General features: G+C 50.4%; 1 protein-coding gene across 2 annotated transcripts in view; it reads left to right on the top strand.

Annotated features, from left to right (window-relative positions):
• Positions 1-14,910, top strand: part of ATP9A (ATPase phospholipid transporting 9A (putative)) — a 123,849-nt gene that overhangs the window by 21,672 nt on the left and 87,267 nt on the right. Inside the window, exons 1-4 of one of the 2 annotated variants that reach the window (XM_005215070.5) lie at positions 2,267-2,354; positions 3,257-3,401; positions 5,604-5,717; positions 11,898-12,006. In XM_005215070.5, coding sequence (XP_005215127.1) covers positions 2,353-2,354; positions 3,257-3,401; positions 5,604-5,717; positions 11,898-12,006 — 370 coding nt within the window. In that variant the 5' untranslated portion in view covers positions 2,267-2,352. Of the gene's footprint in view, positions 1-2,266; positions 2,355-3,256; positions 3,402-5,603; positions 5,718-11,897; positions 12,007-14,910 lie in introns of those variants that run through there. The other variant, XM_025001333.2, reaches the window with a different exon arrangement.

Genomic DNA, 14,910 nt, shown 5'->3' with positions numbered 1-14,910 from the left:
CCTTCTATTTATGGCAAGTGATACTAGTTTTCCATTTATGATAGTGTTACTGTGGAAAATTCTGAAAGAGATGGGAATACCAGACCACCTTACCCGCCTCTTGAGAAACCTATATGCAGGTCAGGAAGCAAGAGTTAGAACTGGACATGGAACAACAGACTGGTTCCAAATAGGAAAAGGAGTACGTCAAGGCTGTATATTGTCACCCTGCTTATTTAACTTATATGCAGAGTACATCATGAGAAATGCTGGACTGGAAGAAGCACAAGCTAGAATCAAGATTGCCAGGAGAAATATCAATATGCAGATGACACCAGCCTTATGGCAGCAAGTGAAGAACTAAAAAGCCTTTTGATGAAAGTGAAAGAGGAGAGTGAAAAAGTTGGCTTAAAGCTCAACATTCAGAAAACAAAGATCATGGCATCTGGTCCCATCACTTCATGGGAAATAGATGGGGAAACAGTGTCAGACTTTATTTTTGGGGGTCCAGAATCACTGCAGATGGTGATTGCAGCCGTGAAATTAAAAGATGCTTACTCCTTGGAAGGAAAGTTATGACCAACCTAGATAGCATATTCAAAAGGAGAGACATTTTGCCAACAAAGGTCTGTCTAGTCAAGGCTATGGTTTTTCCAGTGGTCATGTATGGATGTCAGAGTTGGACTGTGAAGAAAGCTGAGTGCCAAAGAATGGATGCTTTTGGACTGTGGTGTTGGAGAACTCTTGAGAGTCCCTTGGACTGCAGGAGATCCAACCAGTCCATCCTGAAGGAGATCAGCCCTGGGATTTCTTTGGAAGGAATGATGCTAAAGCTGAAACTCCAGTACTTTGGCCACCTCATGTGAAGAGTTGACTCATTGGAAAAGACTCTGATGCTGGGAGGGATTGGGGGCAGGAGGAGAAGGGGATGACAGAGGATGAGATGGCTGGATGGCATCACCGACTCAATGGATGTGAGTTTGGGTAAACTCTGGGAGTTGGTGATGGACAGGGAGGCCTGGCATGCTGTGATTCATGGGGTCGCAAAGAGTTGGACACGACTGAGCGACTGAACTGAACTGATGAAGTTATCTTTTTTTTTTTTTTATTTTTTTGGCTGTGTCATGTAGCATGTGGACTCTTAGTTCCCTGACCAGGGATCGAACCCAAGACCCTACACTGGAAGCTTGGAATCTTAAGCATTGGACTGTCAGGGAGGTCCTTTAAGTTACCTTTTAAGATACACTGGTCAAAATAAGGGGCAGGAATTCTCAACCAAGGCATAACTGGCATTTGGGGCTGCATCATTCGTGGTGGGGGGGGGTTGCATTGTCCTGGGTTTTCTAGAATGTTTAGCAGAATCTTGACCTCCTCCACCTAGGAGACACCAGTAACTACCCCCCTTCTTCCTTCTGAGAATCACTGATTTAAGATATGCAGATTGAGAGGACTTCCCTGGCCCCCTAGTGGTTAGGACTCCCACAGGGGACGCAGATTTGATCCTGGTCTGGGACGTAAAACATTCCACATGCCTTGAAATGCAGCCACTACCCCCCACCCCCCAAAAACACATTCAAATTGAGGCAAACTTAAGAACTTAGAAAGTGGAGGTGGTTGGTATGTGGAAATCCCGTGTGTGTGTGCGCGTGTGCGTGCGCGCGCGTGTGTGATTCCTCAGCAGATTGCCTTCAGTTGGGGGTCCGCTTACTGATGTTCCCTTGGCTGAGGAGAGTTTAACCTTGTAGTTTGCTGTGTGGAACCTTCTGCCAGCAGAAAGCAAACAGAACTCACATAAATAGTCAGCCTGATCGTCCGTGGTTGTCTTCAGCTTTCCTTAGAAACATTCCGCTCTGGGAGTCATCATTACAGGATCATTACAGGATAGGGAGAGAGTTGCTGTGCACGGCAGAGTCAGTGACCACGAGGAAGGTTTCTGCAACCGGAAGGGTGTGCTTGTGCTCAGTGCATCCCCTCCCCGGTTCTTTCCGCACTTTGCCCCACGCTGGGCCGCCTGGGTGACTCACACCCAAGAGCAGGAATGGGGTTGGACTCCTCCAGGTTTCCCCGTGTTTCTCTGGCCGACACGAATGAGTTACTTAGAAGTGAAACCTGTCCTCATGGGAGCCACCAGCAGCCTCCCGGCCCCACCCCCAGCACTGGTTTACTGGAACCAGGATGCTATTTTTAAGAAAGAGCATCGTGTTTCATCATGGAAATTTTGAGCATCTGAGCAGGCGACTTGATGGCTTGCCAGTCTTTAGAGTCCTGAGCCCACGGCCTGTGCGTGCTCAGCTCTGTACCCAGTACCTCAGCAGGACATGCCTGGCCCGAAAGCGGAGGGACAGAAGGCGGGTCTGCCGCTGACAAATAATTATGTAAGTCGTGATGGCCACATCGGGATGCTTTGCTTTCGGCTGGCAGCATCTCAAGGGGCTGGCGGGGCTGGCAGTGCTGGGCTTCCTCCCTCGCAGCCTGTGCGTGTGCTGGGGCCCCGGGAGGAACATTCTGCCAGTGGTCTTTCTACCACAAGGGGCTGATAAGGGTTGTAATTCTCAAGATGCCTTGTTTACAGGCTCTCCTGAAGGATGTGGTGCCTTTTTTGGGCGAGAGTCGGGGTTGGGGATGTGTGTCTCAGAGCAGCCTAATTTCATCAGAGCCGGGCAGGTGCCCAGTCACCTGAGGAGCTGCCCTCTGGGGGCAGCCCTTGGGGTCAGCTTGCCTACAGCTGGCACGCTGGCCCGTCTCCTGGTTATGTGGGGCTCCGAGTCATCTTCCTGGCTGTTCCTCCAATGTGTTGCTAAAAAGGAGAGATGGGCGTGGAAGGAGATTATTTTCCTTCTCTTCTTTGATAGTAATCTTGGTGTGACTAGCACCCTTGTTAGCTTTGAGAATAAGACAGACCTGCTTCAAGACCAGACTCAGCTGTTTCTCACATTTTGTCAGACTCAGGGTTTTTTTTTCAGCTGTCCTGAGCTTTCCTCTCTCATCTGCAACATGTCAAAGTGATAAAAGTTCTTACTGTTATGTATTTACTTTCTAAATCTTAAAAAAAAAAAAAAAAAAACAGATCCTGCTTTTCGAAATAATTTGGGCTTGGGGACAGAGCATCTTTGATTTGGACCACAGCTGGCTTTGTAGATGCATCAGCTCTGTTTTCCCTGCCCACTGAAGGATGAAGCCCCATGTGGGGCTGCGGTTCTGACCCAGTGGTGATGCTTTAGAGAGAGAAGTTCTGGGAGGGCATGGCCTTGACGGTATGGGCATGTCTCTTCCACAGGTGCGGCGAGTGGCTGAGATGCTGCGGTGGAGGCGAGCCCAGGCCCCGCACCGTCTGGCTGGGGCACCCGGAGAAGAGGGACCAGCGGTACCCTCGAAACGTCATCAACAACCAGAAGTACAACTTCTTCACCTTTCTGCCTGGGGTACGTACCGGCCGAGACAACATTGTTTTTTCCTTCTTACAGCACGCGTGTGCAGTGGTACCAGTCTTAGAAGACCGAGGCTCCTGCCGCAGGGCCTGTGAGCTCCCGTGTGTTTTCCACGTCACCCCAGCCACTGGCCGTTCACCTCCCTTAGTCCTGAGCACCTGAAAGAGGTTGCCTTCTGTCTGCAAGTCTGTGAGACGCCACCTGATCGGTTGGAATAACTTCACATTTATTTGGTGTGTTCGGCCTAAGAGGAGTGAAAAAGATATTTTGAGGGCCTAGCTTTGTTACCAAAAAAAAAAAAATCAGTGCCTATATTTCCCCCGTATTACCCTCTTGGAACACATACTCAGAATAGAAAAGTTGGAGGATAAAAGTGTAGCGAAATTTTTTATTTCTTTTTCCTTTGGCTGTGCCGTCGTAGCTGCAGCCCGGGGGTCTTTTGCTGAGGCGAGCAGGCTCAGCAGTTGAGGCACACGGGTTTACTTGCCCCACAGCATGTGGGGTCTTAGTTCCCCGCCCAGGGATTGAACCTGCATCCTCTGAGTTGGGAGGTGGATTCTTTTTTTTAATTTTTAGAAATATTTATTTGGCTCTGCTGAGTCTGAGTTGTGACAAGTGGGCTCTAGCTCCCGGACCAGGGATCAAACCCGGGCCCCCCTGCATTGGGAACTTGGAGTCTTAGCCACTGAACCAGTAGGGAATCTCGGGAGGTAGATTTTTAACCACTGGACTGCCAAGGAAGTCCCAAGAAATCTTTTTAAGATAGATTTTAATACCTCCAACCAGAGACATTTTCTATTAACATATTTGCTAATGTTTGTTTTGCTTATATTGCCCTGCAATTGTCTGTTTTGTTCATTAATTTATACAAATCAACAGACAAGCCTTCTGAAAACCTTCCCCCCCAGCACACCCTTAAGTTAAATATCGATTTTTATCCATTGTGACCTCCAAAACTTCACCAGCTGGCTGCAGAAGCAGCAGCAACACTCAGTTCCAAAGCTGAAAGAAAAAAAATCACTGATTTACTGAGAGAACATGGAAACAAATACCTTATACTGTAGCATAAGGTCAGCCTGAATTTCTTTTTAATAATTGATTTATTTTTGGCTGTGCTGGGTCTTCGCTGCTGCCTGCAGGCTTTTCTCTGGTTGCAGCGAGCAGGGGGTTGCTCTCTAGTTGCAGTTCGGAGGCGTCTCACCGCAGAGGCTTCTCTTGTCGTGGGGCTCAGGCCCTGGGTCACACAGGCGCGGTGGCTGTGGCTCACGGCCACAGGGCCCAGGCTCAGTAGTTGTGACCCACAGGTCTCGTTACTCCATGGCCTGTGGGATCTTCCTGGACCAGGGATCGAATCCGTGTCTCCTGCATTGGCAGGCGGATTCGTTACCACTGAGCCCTGAGGGAAGCCCCAGAATGTTTCTTTAAGGGTGATTTTTGACTCCTTTTATCAGTACCTGGTTCAACCCTCTCCCCTGGCCCCTGAAATCTCAGTATCTAAAGTCAAGTGCAAGTTAATTCCTCACTCATGGAAACTCTGAGGCACGCCAGGCCACTGTCCCGCATCTCACAGCTACACCGCCTGGGGTATGTGGAGCATCCATGTCTCCATGGCAGGGCAGGAGCGAGGGGCCGGACGGTGTCCTGAACACACTGGGCATTTCTGCTTGTTGCCTGATGGCCAGATGAGTCGGGGTATGGATGACACTCCCAGGGCACGTGGGGCCAGTGGAAACCGCCAGAACCCTCCTGCCATGTGGGGTGGAATTCTGCTGTAGTTACTTCTGACGTTGGAATCCCACCGTCGAGACATCAGTGTATCTCTCTTTTGATTTAGTCTTACAACATGAGCCTTTTGCATTAAACCCTCTTCAGTGGCATTTGGAGTGGCCTTTTCTGCACTTGGAGAAGAAGTTTAAGAAATAAAACCTAACAGCTGTTGTCAGGGACTCCACGCCCAGAGGTGCCCGCTGTGTTGAATGTGGTGTTTAGCATTCCGACGGGTATCATGTGCTTCTTTACTTTGACAAATGATGTTTTCATCACCCAGGTGTGTTTCCTAGTTAACAGGTGTCAGAGTGTGAAGTGTACCAGGTACCACGTGAGTTGCGTTCTCCTGGGGGAGTGCTTGAAAGGTCACCCACCTGCCTCGCTCCGAGTCCACCAGCCCCGAGTGTCTCCTGTCTCTCTCCACTGCAGGTACTGTTTAACCAGTTCAAATACTTCTTCAACCTCTACTTCCTGCTGCTCGCCTGCTCCCAGTTCGTCCCTGAGATGCGACTCGGAGCGCTCTACACCTACTGGGTTCCCCTGGTGAGTCAGTTGGGGCATCCTTCCGGGGGGTCCGAGGCGGCTTCTGTCCTTCAGGCGGCTGGAACAGGACGTGGTCTTTCAAGGGAGCGGACGCCCCCGGCCCCACACGCTGGGAGCCCCCGAGGTTTTCTGGTGGCGCTCTGTTCCGCCCACCGCCAGGGCCCACGGCCGCGGCGCCTGGGCTCCTCCTTCCCTCTGTCTGTCCGCTGTCCGGTCTCTCCTTGTTTCAGCAAGCGTTTCCCACCTGCTCACCGCGGATTGCTGGGTACTGGGCTGGCACACAGTGGTCCCGAGAAAGGCAGGGCCTCCATCCCTGTGGCTTGTGCTCTTTGAATTGTTTTCTGTTTATGATGTAGTCTGTGTCAGCGTGAGGGGTTGACCACGGTTCTGCGCTTGGGTGTGTCTGTGTATGGAGTGTGACTCACCTGAGACTTGTAAATAAATACATGGAGGTCTGGAAGGTTCTTCACCAAAGCTAGTAGTTTTCTTTGGAACAGGGTTGAAAGTGTTCGTCACTTAGTCTCTTTGTGAGCTCATGGACTGTAGCCCACCAGGCTCCTCTGTCCATGGGATTCTCCAGGCTAGAATACTGGGGTGGGTGGCCATTCCCTTCTCCAGGGGATCTTCCCAGCCCATGGATCAAATCTGGGTCTCCTGCGTTGCAGGCAGATTCTTTACCTCTGAGCCACTAGGGAAGTCCTTGGGGGGGCGGTGTGGCCTTTTATTAAGTATTTTTTATCTTCAGGTACAGAGACATCTGTCTTAAGTCACCACAGTGCCTTTCTGGAAGCTGGAAACTTATGGGAAACTACATTAGCTCAGATGTGTAGTCAAGGTGTTTGAAACCGCTTATAGAGTTGCTCCCTCTGCAGGGGAAGACCACGTTGGTTCTTGGGGCTGGTGACCAGGGATCAAAGTGTTGAACACAACTCGAAGGCAGGTGCTGTACCCGGTTCTGGTCTGGGATGTGTTCCGCATATCAGTACCGATGATGTTGACCCCAGGGACTGCAGAAGCCCCTCAGGGAATACAGTGGGGGCCCGTGTGGGGGCCAGGATGACTTGCAGGGCTCCTGCCCTTCCAGCGAGAGCCCCGCTCCAGTTCTAGCCCATGTCTCTTCGCTGAAATGATGCTCAGACTTTCCAGGAGGAGCCAGGAACCTGACTTCTGATGCAAACAGCCAAGTCCTGGTTTTCCTGGGCCTCTGGCTGTAGAGAGAAGCCAGGGTTACCAGCAGCCTCCGGCAGTCCTGAGGCTTCTAAGTGCCCATGGCCTGAGTTTCCCGTGATGGTTCATACAGAAGGAGGCAGTCGTCTTGCACAAGTTCTTCCTCTCTTTCCACGGGCTGCAGAGAAGGGGGCTTAGGGGTCAAAGACAACTGGACGATACCTGTTTCCCGGTGACTGCAGCTGATTTCTCCTAAGTCCCCTAGATGTTTATGCGAGAATCAATATCCAGTGCTTAGCTGAAGTACACTTTGAAATGTGTCTGACCGCCCTGAGAGTCCTCTTGTTTCACGCCCAGCCAGGAGCTCAGTGGTTCAGAACGAGGGCTGTGGGGCCAGACAGTTGCCCTGCAGCCTCTTTGAGAAGCCGTGTGATTGTAACTAGCTTTTCCGAACCTCGGTTTCCTCATCTGTAAAGTAGGGGGTGGGTGATCGTGTCTCTTCCCATGGCTTGTTGGGAGGTGTGGTGAAGTACAGCCAGCAGAATGCTGCGAATAGCTCCTGACACGTGGAAAATTCTCAGGAAATGTCCTCATTTGAATTTTAAAATTCTGGTACCAGTGCCATTGTCGGTCGTCGTGTGGATCACGTCTTAGCTGTTGGTGACAGTTTTTCTTTTTTTAAAAAAGGTATTTATTTATTTGGCTGCCTTGGGTCTTAGTTGTGGTGTTCGAGCTCTCTCCTTGCGGTGCACAGGCTCCTCTCTGGTTGTGCTGCGCAGGCATAATTGCCGTGTGCCGGGTGGGGTCTTAGTTCCTGGACCGGGGGTCAACCCCACATCCCCAGGACTGGAAGCAGATTCTTAACCACTGGACTCCCAGGGAAGTCCTGGTAACTTCTTTCTTGATGCTAATGTATTCGTGGGAGATGTTCCTCAGGAAACAGATGAGATAATCAGTAAAATTGTATGAAGATCAGATAATAAACCTAGATCTCTTTGTTATTAAGGCTCAGCCTACACGATACCAAGGTTTCTGTTCCCTGGGTGTCGCCAGGACCTGTGGTCGGGGCAGGATGTTGTCACCAGCCCAGAAAGCTCTCTTTGCCCCTCTCAGTCAGCCCACCTCCCCATGCAGAAGTATCTGCCTTTCTGATTTCTTTCAGGAGTTTTGCTTTAATAGATCTTTTTTTTTTTTTTTTTAACTGCACCTTGTGGCTTATGGGATCTTAGTTCCCCAACCAGAGATCTAACCCAGGCCCTCAGCAGTGGAAACATGGAGTCCTAACTTCTGGACCTCCAGGGAGTCCCCAGTAAATCTGCTCTTGATGTACAGCTTTACAGAAGAGTCTCAGCGCCTTCAGGATTCTGTCTGTTCACTGTCACCACCTCTGATTTCCTTACAAGTTTAGACAGCCCTCCACTGCCATTCACGTTTCTTTTTCAGTATCTTTGGCCCTTCAGCCAGTTCAGTTGCTCAGTTGCATCCGCCTCTTTGTGACCCCGTGGACTGCAGCACGCCAGGCTTCCCTGTCCATTGCCAACTCCCAGAGCTCGCTCAAACTCCTGTCCATTGAGTTGGTGATGTCATCCAACCATCTCATCCTCTGTCATCCCCTTCTCCTCCCGCTTTCAATCTTTCCCAGAATCAGGGTCTTTTCAAATGAATCAGCTCTTCCCATCAGGTGGCCAAAGTATTGGAGTTGCAGCTTCAGTATCAGCCCTTCCAATGAACACCCAGACTGATCTCCTTTAGGATGGACTGGTTGGATCTCCTTGCGGTCCAAGGGACTCTCAAGAGCCTTCTCTGACACCACAGTTCAAAAGCGTCAATTCTTCTGCACTCAGCTTCCTTTATGGTCCAACTCTCACATCCATACATGACTACTGGAAACACCATAGCTTTAACTAGATGGACCTTTGTTGGCAAAGTAATGTCTCTGCTTTTTAATATGCTGTCTAGGTTGGTCATAGCGTCTTTTAATTTCATGGCTGCGGTCACCATCTGCAGTGATTTTGGAGCCCAAGAAAATAAAGTCTGTCACTGTTTCCATAGTTTCCCCATCTATTTGCCATGAAGTGATTTGGCCCTTAGGGACCTCCAAAGCTGGAAGGTTGGAATTTATATCTGGACCACATTTGCATCTCTTTGTAAAGCAGTTTCTAGCTTAAGAGATGGCAGGTCCCCTGGGATTGGTGAGGGTTCTGTGTGTGTGTATGTGTTGGGGGGGGCGGTCACAGACGTGGTAACTGTGTGTGCGAGCTCCCTGGCTCTTAAGGAGTTTCACTCAGTGGACAGTCTCTTTCAGCTCTGGGTCCCAGCACCTGACTGTGCGCCTGTGTGCGAAGTTACTCAGTCATTTCCAACTTTTTGCGACCCCTTGAACTGCAGCCCGCCAGGGTCCTCTGTCCTTAGGATTTCCTAGGCAAGAATGCTGGAATGGGTTGCCATGCCCTCCTCCAGGGGATCTTCCCCACCCAGGAATCGAACCTGTGACTCTTGTGTCTCCAGCATTGGCAGGCAGGTTCTTCACCACTGTGCCACCTGGAAGCCCATGGTGACTTAGGAAGCAGTGTTCATATGCAGCAGGGAGGTTAGCCCCTCCTGTCTTTGTGATAAGCACACACTTCCCATTAACATCGATGGGATTTAGCCAGACCCACGCAGAGAGAACTGGAAACTGGAACACTTGAAAAAACAAACAACCGAAACCTGGATTCTGGCCCAGGACAAAACAGCAGCGTGCAGCGTGGTGGGGGCGGGTCCTGCAGGCGTGGGCCGCGCTTCTCCTGACCAGGTCTTCTCACCTCCCTGTGTGGTCTGGTCCTGCTTCCATTCTGAAATGTACCGGTTCTGCTGTGGCTTCAGCGTGTACTTTCCTTCTGATCGGAAACAGGAGAAATCCTTTGATGGCAAAGACATATGGGCCTCGGGAGGGGTTCCACGAAGCGGCACATCGCTGGCTAGATTTACATAAGAGATTTAACGTCCTTTGAATCGAAGTTAATATATCGCCCGGGGTAAACAGTATGAAAATGAAATCTTCAAAGAATTCACGACTGCTAATAACCTCAGGGGCAGTTGTGCCCTCTGTATTAAAAAAAATGACTTTAAAAAGAGAGATGACAAGGCTCTTTTGTAAGAAAAATGAATGGCTGCTCTTGCTTTTATTGATACGAGAAGAAAAATCAAGACGAAAATAGACTCCTACCATGGGTGACAGACGCCAGTCCGCACCAGGTTTTCCGAGTGGGGATATCAACGCGGGAAGTGGGACGGCTTAAAGTGGGGATATCAACGCGGGAAGTGGGACGGCTTAAAGTGGGGATATCAACGCGGGAAGGTGGGACGGCTTAAAGTGGGGATATCAACGCGTGAAGGTGGGATGGCTTAAAGTGGGGATATCAACGCAGGAAGTGGGACGGCTTAAAGTGGGGATATCAACGCGGGAAGGTGGGACGGCTTAAAGTGGGGATACTAACGTGGGAAGGTGGGATGGCTTGAAATTTTCCTTTTACTAATGGGTGCTTATGTACGAGTGGGGATACTAACGTGGGAAGGTGGGATGGCTTGAAATTTTCCTTTTACTAATGGGTGCTTATGTACGAGTGGAGACATCAACGCGGGAAGGTGGGACGGCTTGAAATTTTCCTTTTACTAATGGGTGCTTATGCAATCAATACTTTAACATGAGGATTCCCGTGGTGGTTCAGTTGTTAAGACTTTGCCTCCAGCGTAGGGGGTGCAAGTGTGTTCCTGCTAGGGGAGCTAAGAGTCCACATACCTTGTGGCCAAGTAAGAAGTCCCCACCCCACCCTGTCCCCTTCTTACAGAGGAATCTAACCAACAGTTAAGGAGTGGGGGCTTCCCAGGTGGCGCAGTGCTAAAAAATCTGCCTGCCAATGCAGGAGATGTAAGACATGTGGGTTTGATCCCTGAGTCAGGAAGATCCCCTTGGAGTAGGAAATGGCAACCCACTCCAGTATTCTTGCCTGGAAGATTCCGTGGACAGAGAAGCCAGGTGGGATATCGTCCATGGGGTCACAAGAGTCAGACATGATTGAGCTCACATACACACACACACACACACACACACACACAGACCTTATAATAAAAAAAAGTTCAGGATATTGGAAAATCTTCAGCAGTGTATGAATATTTGTTGGTGTTTATGTGAACACTGTTATGGCTGGAAGGTTGATTTCCCTACTGGCGGGTCAATACAAATAGGCATCGTGACTCATTTTGTGCTCCGGTGGCCCCCCTGCTTGGTTCCACCCATCCAGGTTTCTGCAGGTGCAGAACGTTGCGGCCCCTGAGAGCAAGGACTCTGGAACAGGAGCCCCTGAATGATCACTCAGGACCTTGACGTCCCTGGTTTAGTTGCTAAGTCGTGTCTGACTCTTTGAGGCCCCGTGGACTGTCGTCTGCCAGGCTCCTCTGTCCGTGACATTCTCTAGGCAAGAATACTGGAGTGAATTGCATTTCCTTCTCCTGGAGATCTTCCCGAACCAGGGATCCAACCCAGGTCCCCTGCACCACAGGCGGATTCTTTACCAACTGAGCCACCAGGGAGGCCCATTTTCTTTACCTCTGAGCGTCTCAGTCTCTTCCCGGCTAGTGTGGCCATCCCAGGGGTGAACTGCTCCAAGGGGGGGAGGTGCTCCGATGGCACCCGGCGTGTGGCGAGTGAGCCACAGACGTCAGGGGCGTCCCCGCCGCTCAGCCCTTACCAGCGGCCGGACGGCTCTGGGGCTTCTATGTTTCTCACTCTTAGGAGCCCTGGGTGGGGGCGAATGGGACGTCCTGGTATCTGCGAGGGTTTCTCGGGGGTAGGAGATGCAGAGAAGTGGGCCTGCTGGGGCTCGTGCACCTGAAACCCTGCCGCCCTGGTCTTCTGGTCTCTTCTGTCCCGGCCCCAGGGGAGGCCGGTGGCTTTCAGGCCGGCTCACCCTCTCTCTCTCTCCCTCTCACTCTCACCCTCTCTCTCTCTCTCTCCCTCTCTCTCTCATGCAGGGCTTCGTGCTGGCCGTCACCATCATCCGAGAGGCGGTGGAGGAGATCCGATGCTACATGCGGGACAAGGAGGTGAACTCCCAGGTCTACAGCCGCCTCACGGCGAGAGGTCAGCCTCCTGCTGCCCAGCCCCAGGGGGTGACGGGCGGGGTGGGCATTGGGTCCCAACTTGGCCACGGGCCGCTGACCGTCAGGGAGCAGAGTTCACAGCCCAGGGCCGTGGGGTGCGGGCGGTTGGGGCGGGACAGTTGCTCAGTGGCCGAGCAACTGAGGGAGGCCAGGGTGTGCCCCGGGCCTGGGGGAACTCTGGCCACATCCCTGGGCCATCACTGTGCCCCTGGAGCCCGTGCTGACGGCTGACCTGTGCCTTATCCACCCGGGATTAATTGTGCGCTCGTGACATTCTCCGAGTACTCGCCCCTTTCCCCCGCTGGCTGAGGAGGCAGCCCTTCTGTTGGCGTTTGGGTGTGTGCATGCTCAGTCGCGTCTGACTCTCTGCAACCCCATGGACTGTAGCCCACCGGGCTCCTCTGTCCATGGGATGCTTCAGGCAGGAATACTGGAGTGGGTGGCCGTTTCCTCCTCCATGGGATCTTCCTGACCCCAGGGATTGAACCCACATCTGCTGCATTGCAGGCAGATTCTATGCCACTTGAGCTCTCTTGGTGTGGAGACTGTAAACTCTGTCCTACACAGGTTTTCAAGGGAGCATAGCTCTAAAACATATTCTTTCAACATTACAAAACTAGTGTGACAACTTTGCAATGTTAGTTTTTTAAGAAGGCACCAGACTTCATACTAAATGTTGCGTCTGTGAAGGTTTCTTTGGAGGGATTTTATAAATTTTCAAAATGGAAGAATAAAGAGTGAATAATCTGACCCGAAGAGAATTGACTAGGCACACTTTCATTTGAAATTTTGAAATGGTGGAATTTAAAAAACCCATTCAAACACACCATGGAGAACCCATGAAACAACCCAACTGATGTCGACTTTTATTTCGAAGTACGGATTCTACCTAGATTTCCCATAGGAAATAAGAATATTACCTTAAACACCCAAGGATGACTGATCCCGTTCAGGGATTAATGTTTCAGGAACCGGTGAGGGGGATAAAAGCTGTGCTTTGCCTCCAGGAAATTGAGAATTCTGAAGGAGATAAGATAGATGCCTGAGGGAGCCTGCACCCAGCCGGGGTGTGAACTGCTTTATGGGGAGTGCCTCAGTCTTCGCCAGAAGCAGTTCATCCGTAGTTTCTGGGATCTGAGAAGACTTTTCCTTCTAGGAAAAATTTTGGAGAAATTTATTTAAGACTCCAAAAATTTTTTTTTTTTTTTTTTTAGTATAGACGCATGACGGCTTGCTTCCTATGTGGCTCAGTGGCAAGAATCTGCCTGCCGGGCAGGAGACGCAGGTTCCATCCCTGGTTTGGGAAGATCCTCTGGAGGAGGAAATTGCAGCCCACTGCAGTACTCGTGCCTGGGAAATCCCATGGTCAGAGGAGCCTGGCTGGCTGCAGTCCACGGGGTCACAAAGACTCAGACTCGACAAGTGACTAGATAGCAACAGCAGGAGGGTGTGAGAGTATTTTGCGTTAGTTCATTTAAGGAGATTTTCATAGTCGGTGGTCTTAAAAGTTGCTAGTCTCTGGGAAAAGGTGGGATTTAGAGTTGGTATAGAAATGTCTTATTATTGCTGCTGCTGCTGCTAAGTCGCTTCAGTCGTGTCCGACTCTGTGTGACCCCATAGATGGCCTCCCACCAGGCTCCCCCGTCCCTGGGATTCTCCAGGCAAGAACGCTGGAGTGGGTTGCCATTTCCTTCTCCAATGCATGAAAGTGAAAAGTGAAAGTGAAGTCGCTCAGCCGTGTCCGACTCCTAGCGACCCCATGGACTGCAGCCTACCAGGCTCCTCCATCCATGGGATTTTCCAGGCAAGAGTACTGGAGTGGGGTGCTATTACCTTCTCCACTTAAACTACTTATATTTAGGGCGTTTTGCTACCTAAAGAAAGAAACCCCAACATAATCTTTGCAAAGGCAGGTGGCGTGGGCTTTCCACGGGGGTAACCAGAAGACCCCCCTGCAAGACATGTTTTTGTGGTTCGTGTATATTAATCCTCCATTAATAACATATTCTGACTATAACGTTTAAAACACTCGGCAGCCCACAGAAGCTCCGCCAGACAGGGTGCGGTGGGTCTCTGTCCAGCTCAGGAGGAGGGTCTGGGGACCCCATGCATCGCCGTCCAGGCTCCACACCTTCTTTGCTTCTTTTCATATTGCAATTGCTTTTCCCGTGAATGATTTTTTTTCTGCCCTCCCCTGCAGACCCCCTTTCTCAGCCCCCGCTTTAGCTTCCTCCAGCTCTTGAAAAGATCGTAAGGAGAACTGGCAGATGCTCCTGCGGTAAAAGCTTGTCTTCCTTTGTGGGTCTCCTCCTGTGGCCCGTGGTTCCCATTGTCACGCCAATCCAACGGGACGGGAGAACGGAGCAGAGTTCTGAGTGTCAGCCCAAACCCTGGCTCCACAGAAAAGAAGGCACTGAAGAAAACCACCAGCTTGGAAAGCGAAAGCACAGTGGGAGTGTGTGTGGGGGAGGGGTAGGGATGTAGTTATTTGATACACTTTGGGGGAAGGGCCAAGGTAAGAAGCTAAAATTAGAGGATTTCAGAGAGAGGAAGAGAAAGAAGCCTTTTTTGACCTTACCATTCAATCGCTTAATATTTTCTGGAGTCAGGGTTTTCATCAAGATCTTTTAGTAAGTTCAAAAGCAAAGGGCAGCAGATACATGCATGTGTAGCCATGCAGGACTATTTTCTGTTTTTATCACATGGCATCTTAAAATGTACTTTTCAATACTATTTTTGGAATTCAAGAAAGTTTGGAAACCAAAACATCAAGTCCTTGATCATGAGATTGTAAGCCATAATATTTACCTACGTTCTGCATCATTTCCTGGTTTATAATAGCAACACTGTATTAATACTAATATAGTTAAATAATTGGGGAAAG

This window comes from Bos taurus, chromosome 13 (assembly GCF_002263795.3).
Source record: "Bos taurus isolate L1 Dominette 01449 registration number 42190680 breed Hereford chromosome 13, ARS-UCD2.0, whole genome shotgun sequence".
NCBI lineage: Eukaryota > Metazoa > Chordata > Mammalia > Artiodactyla > Bovidae > Bos > Bos taurus.
This window is presented reverse-complemented; position numbering and strand designations above follow the sequence as displayed.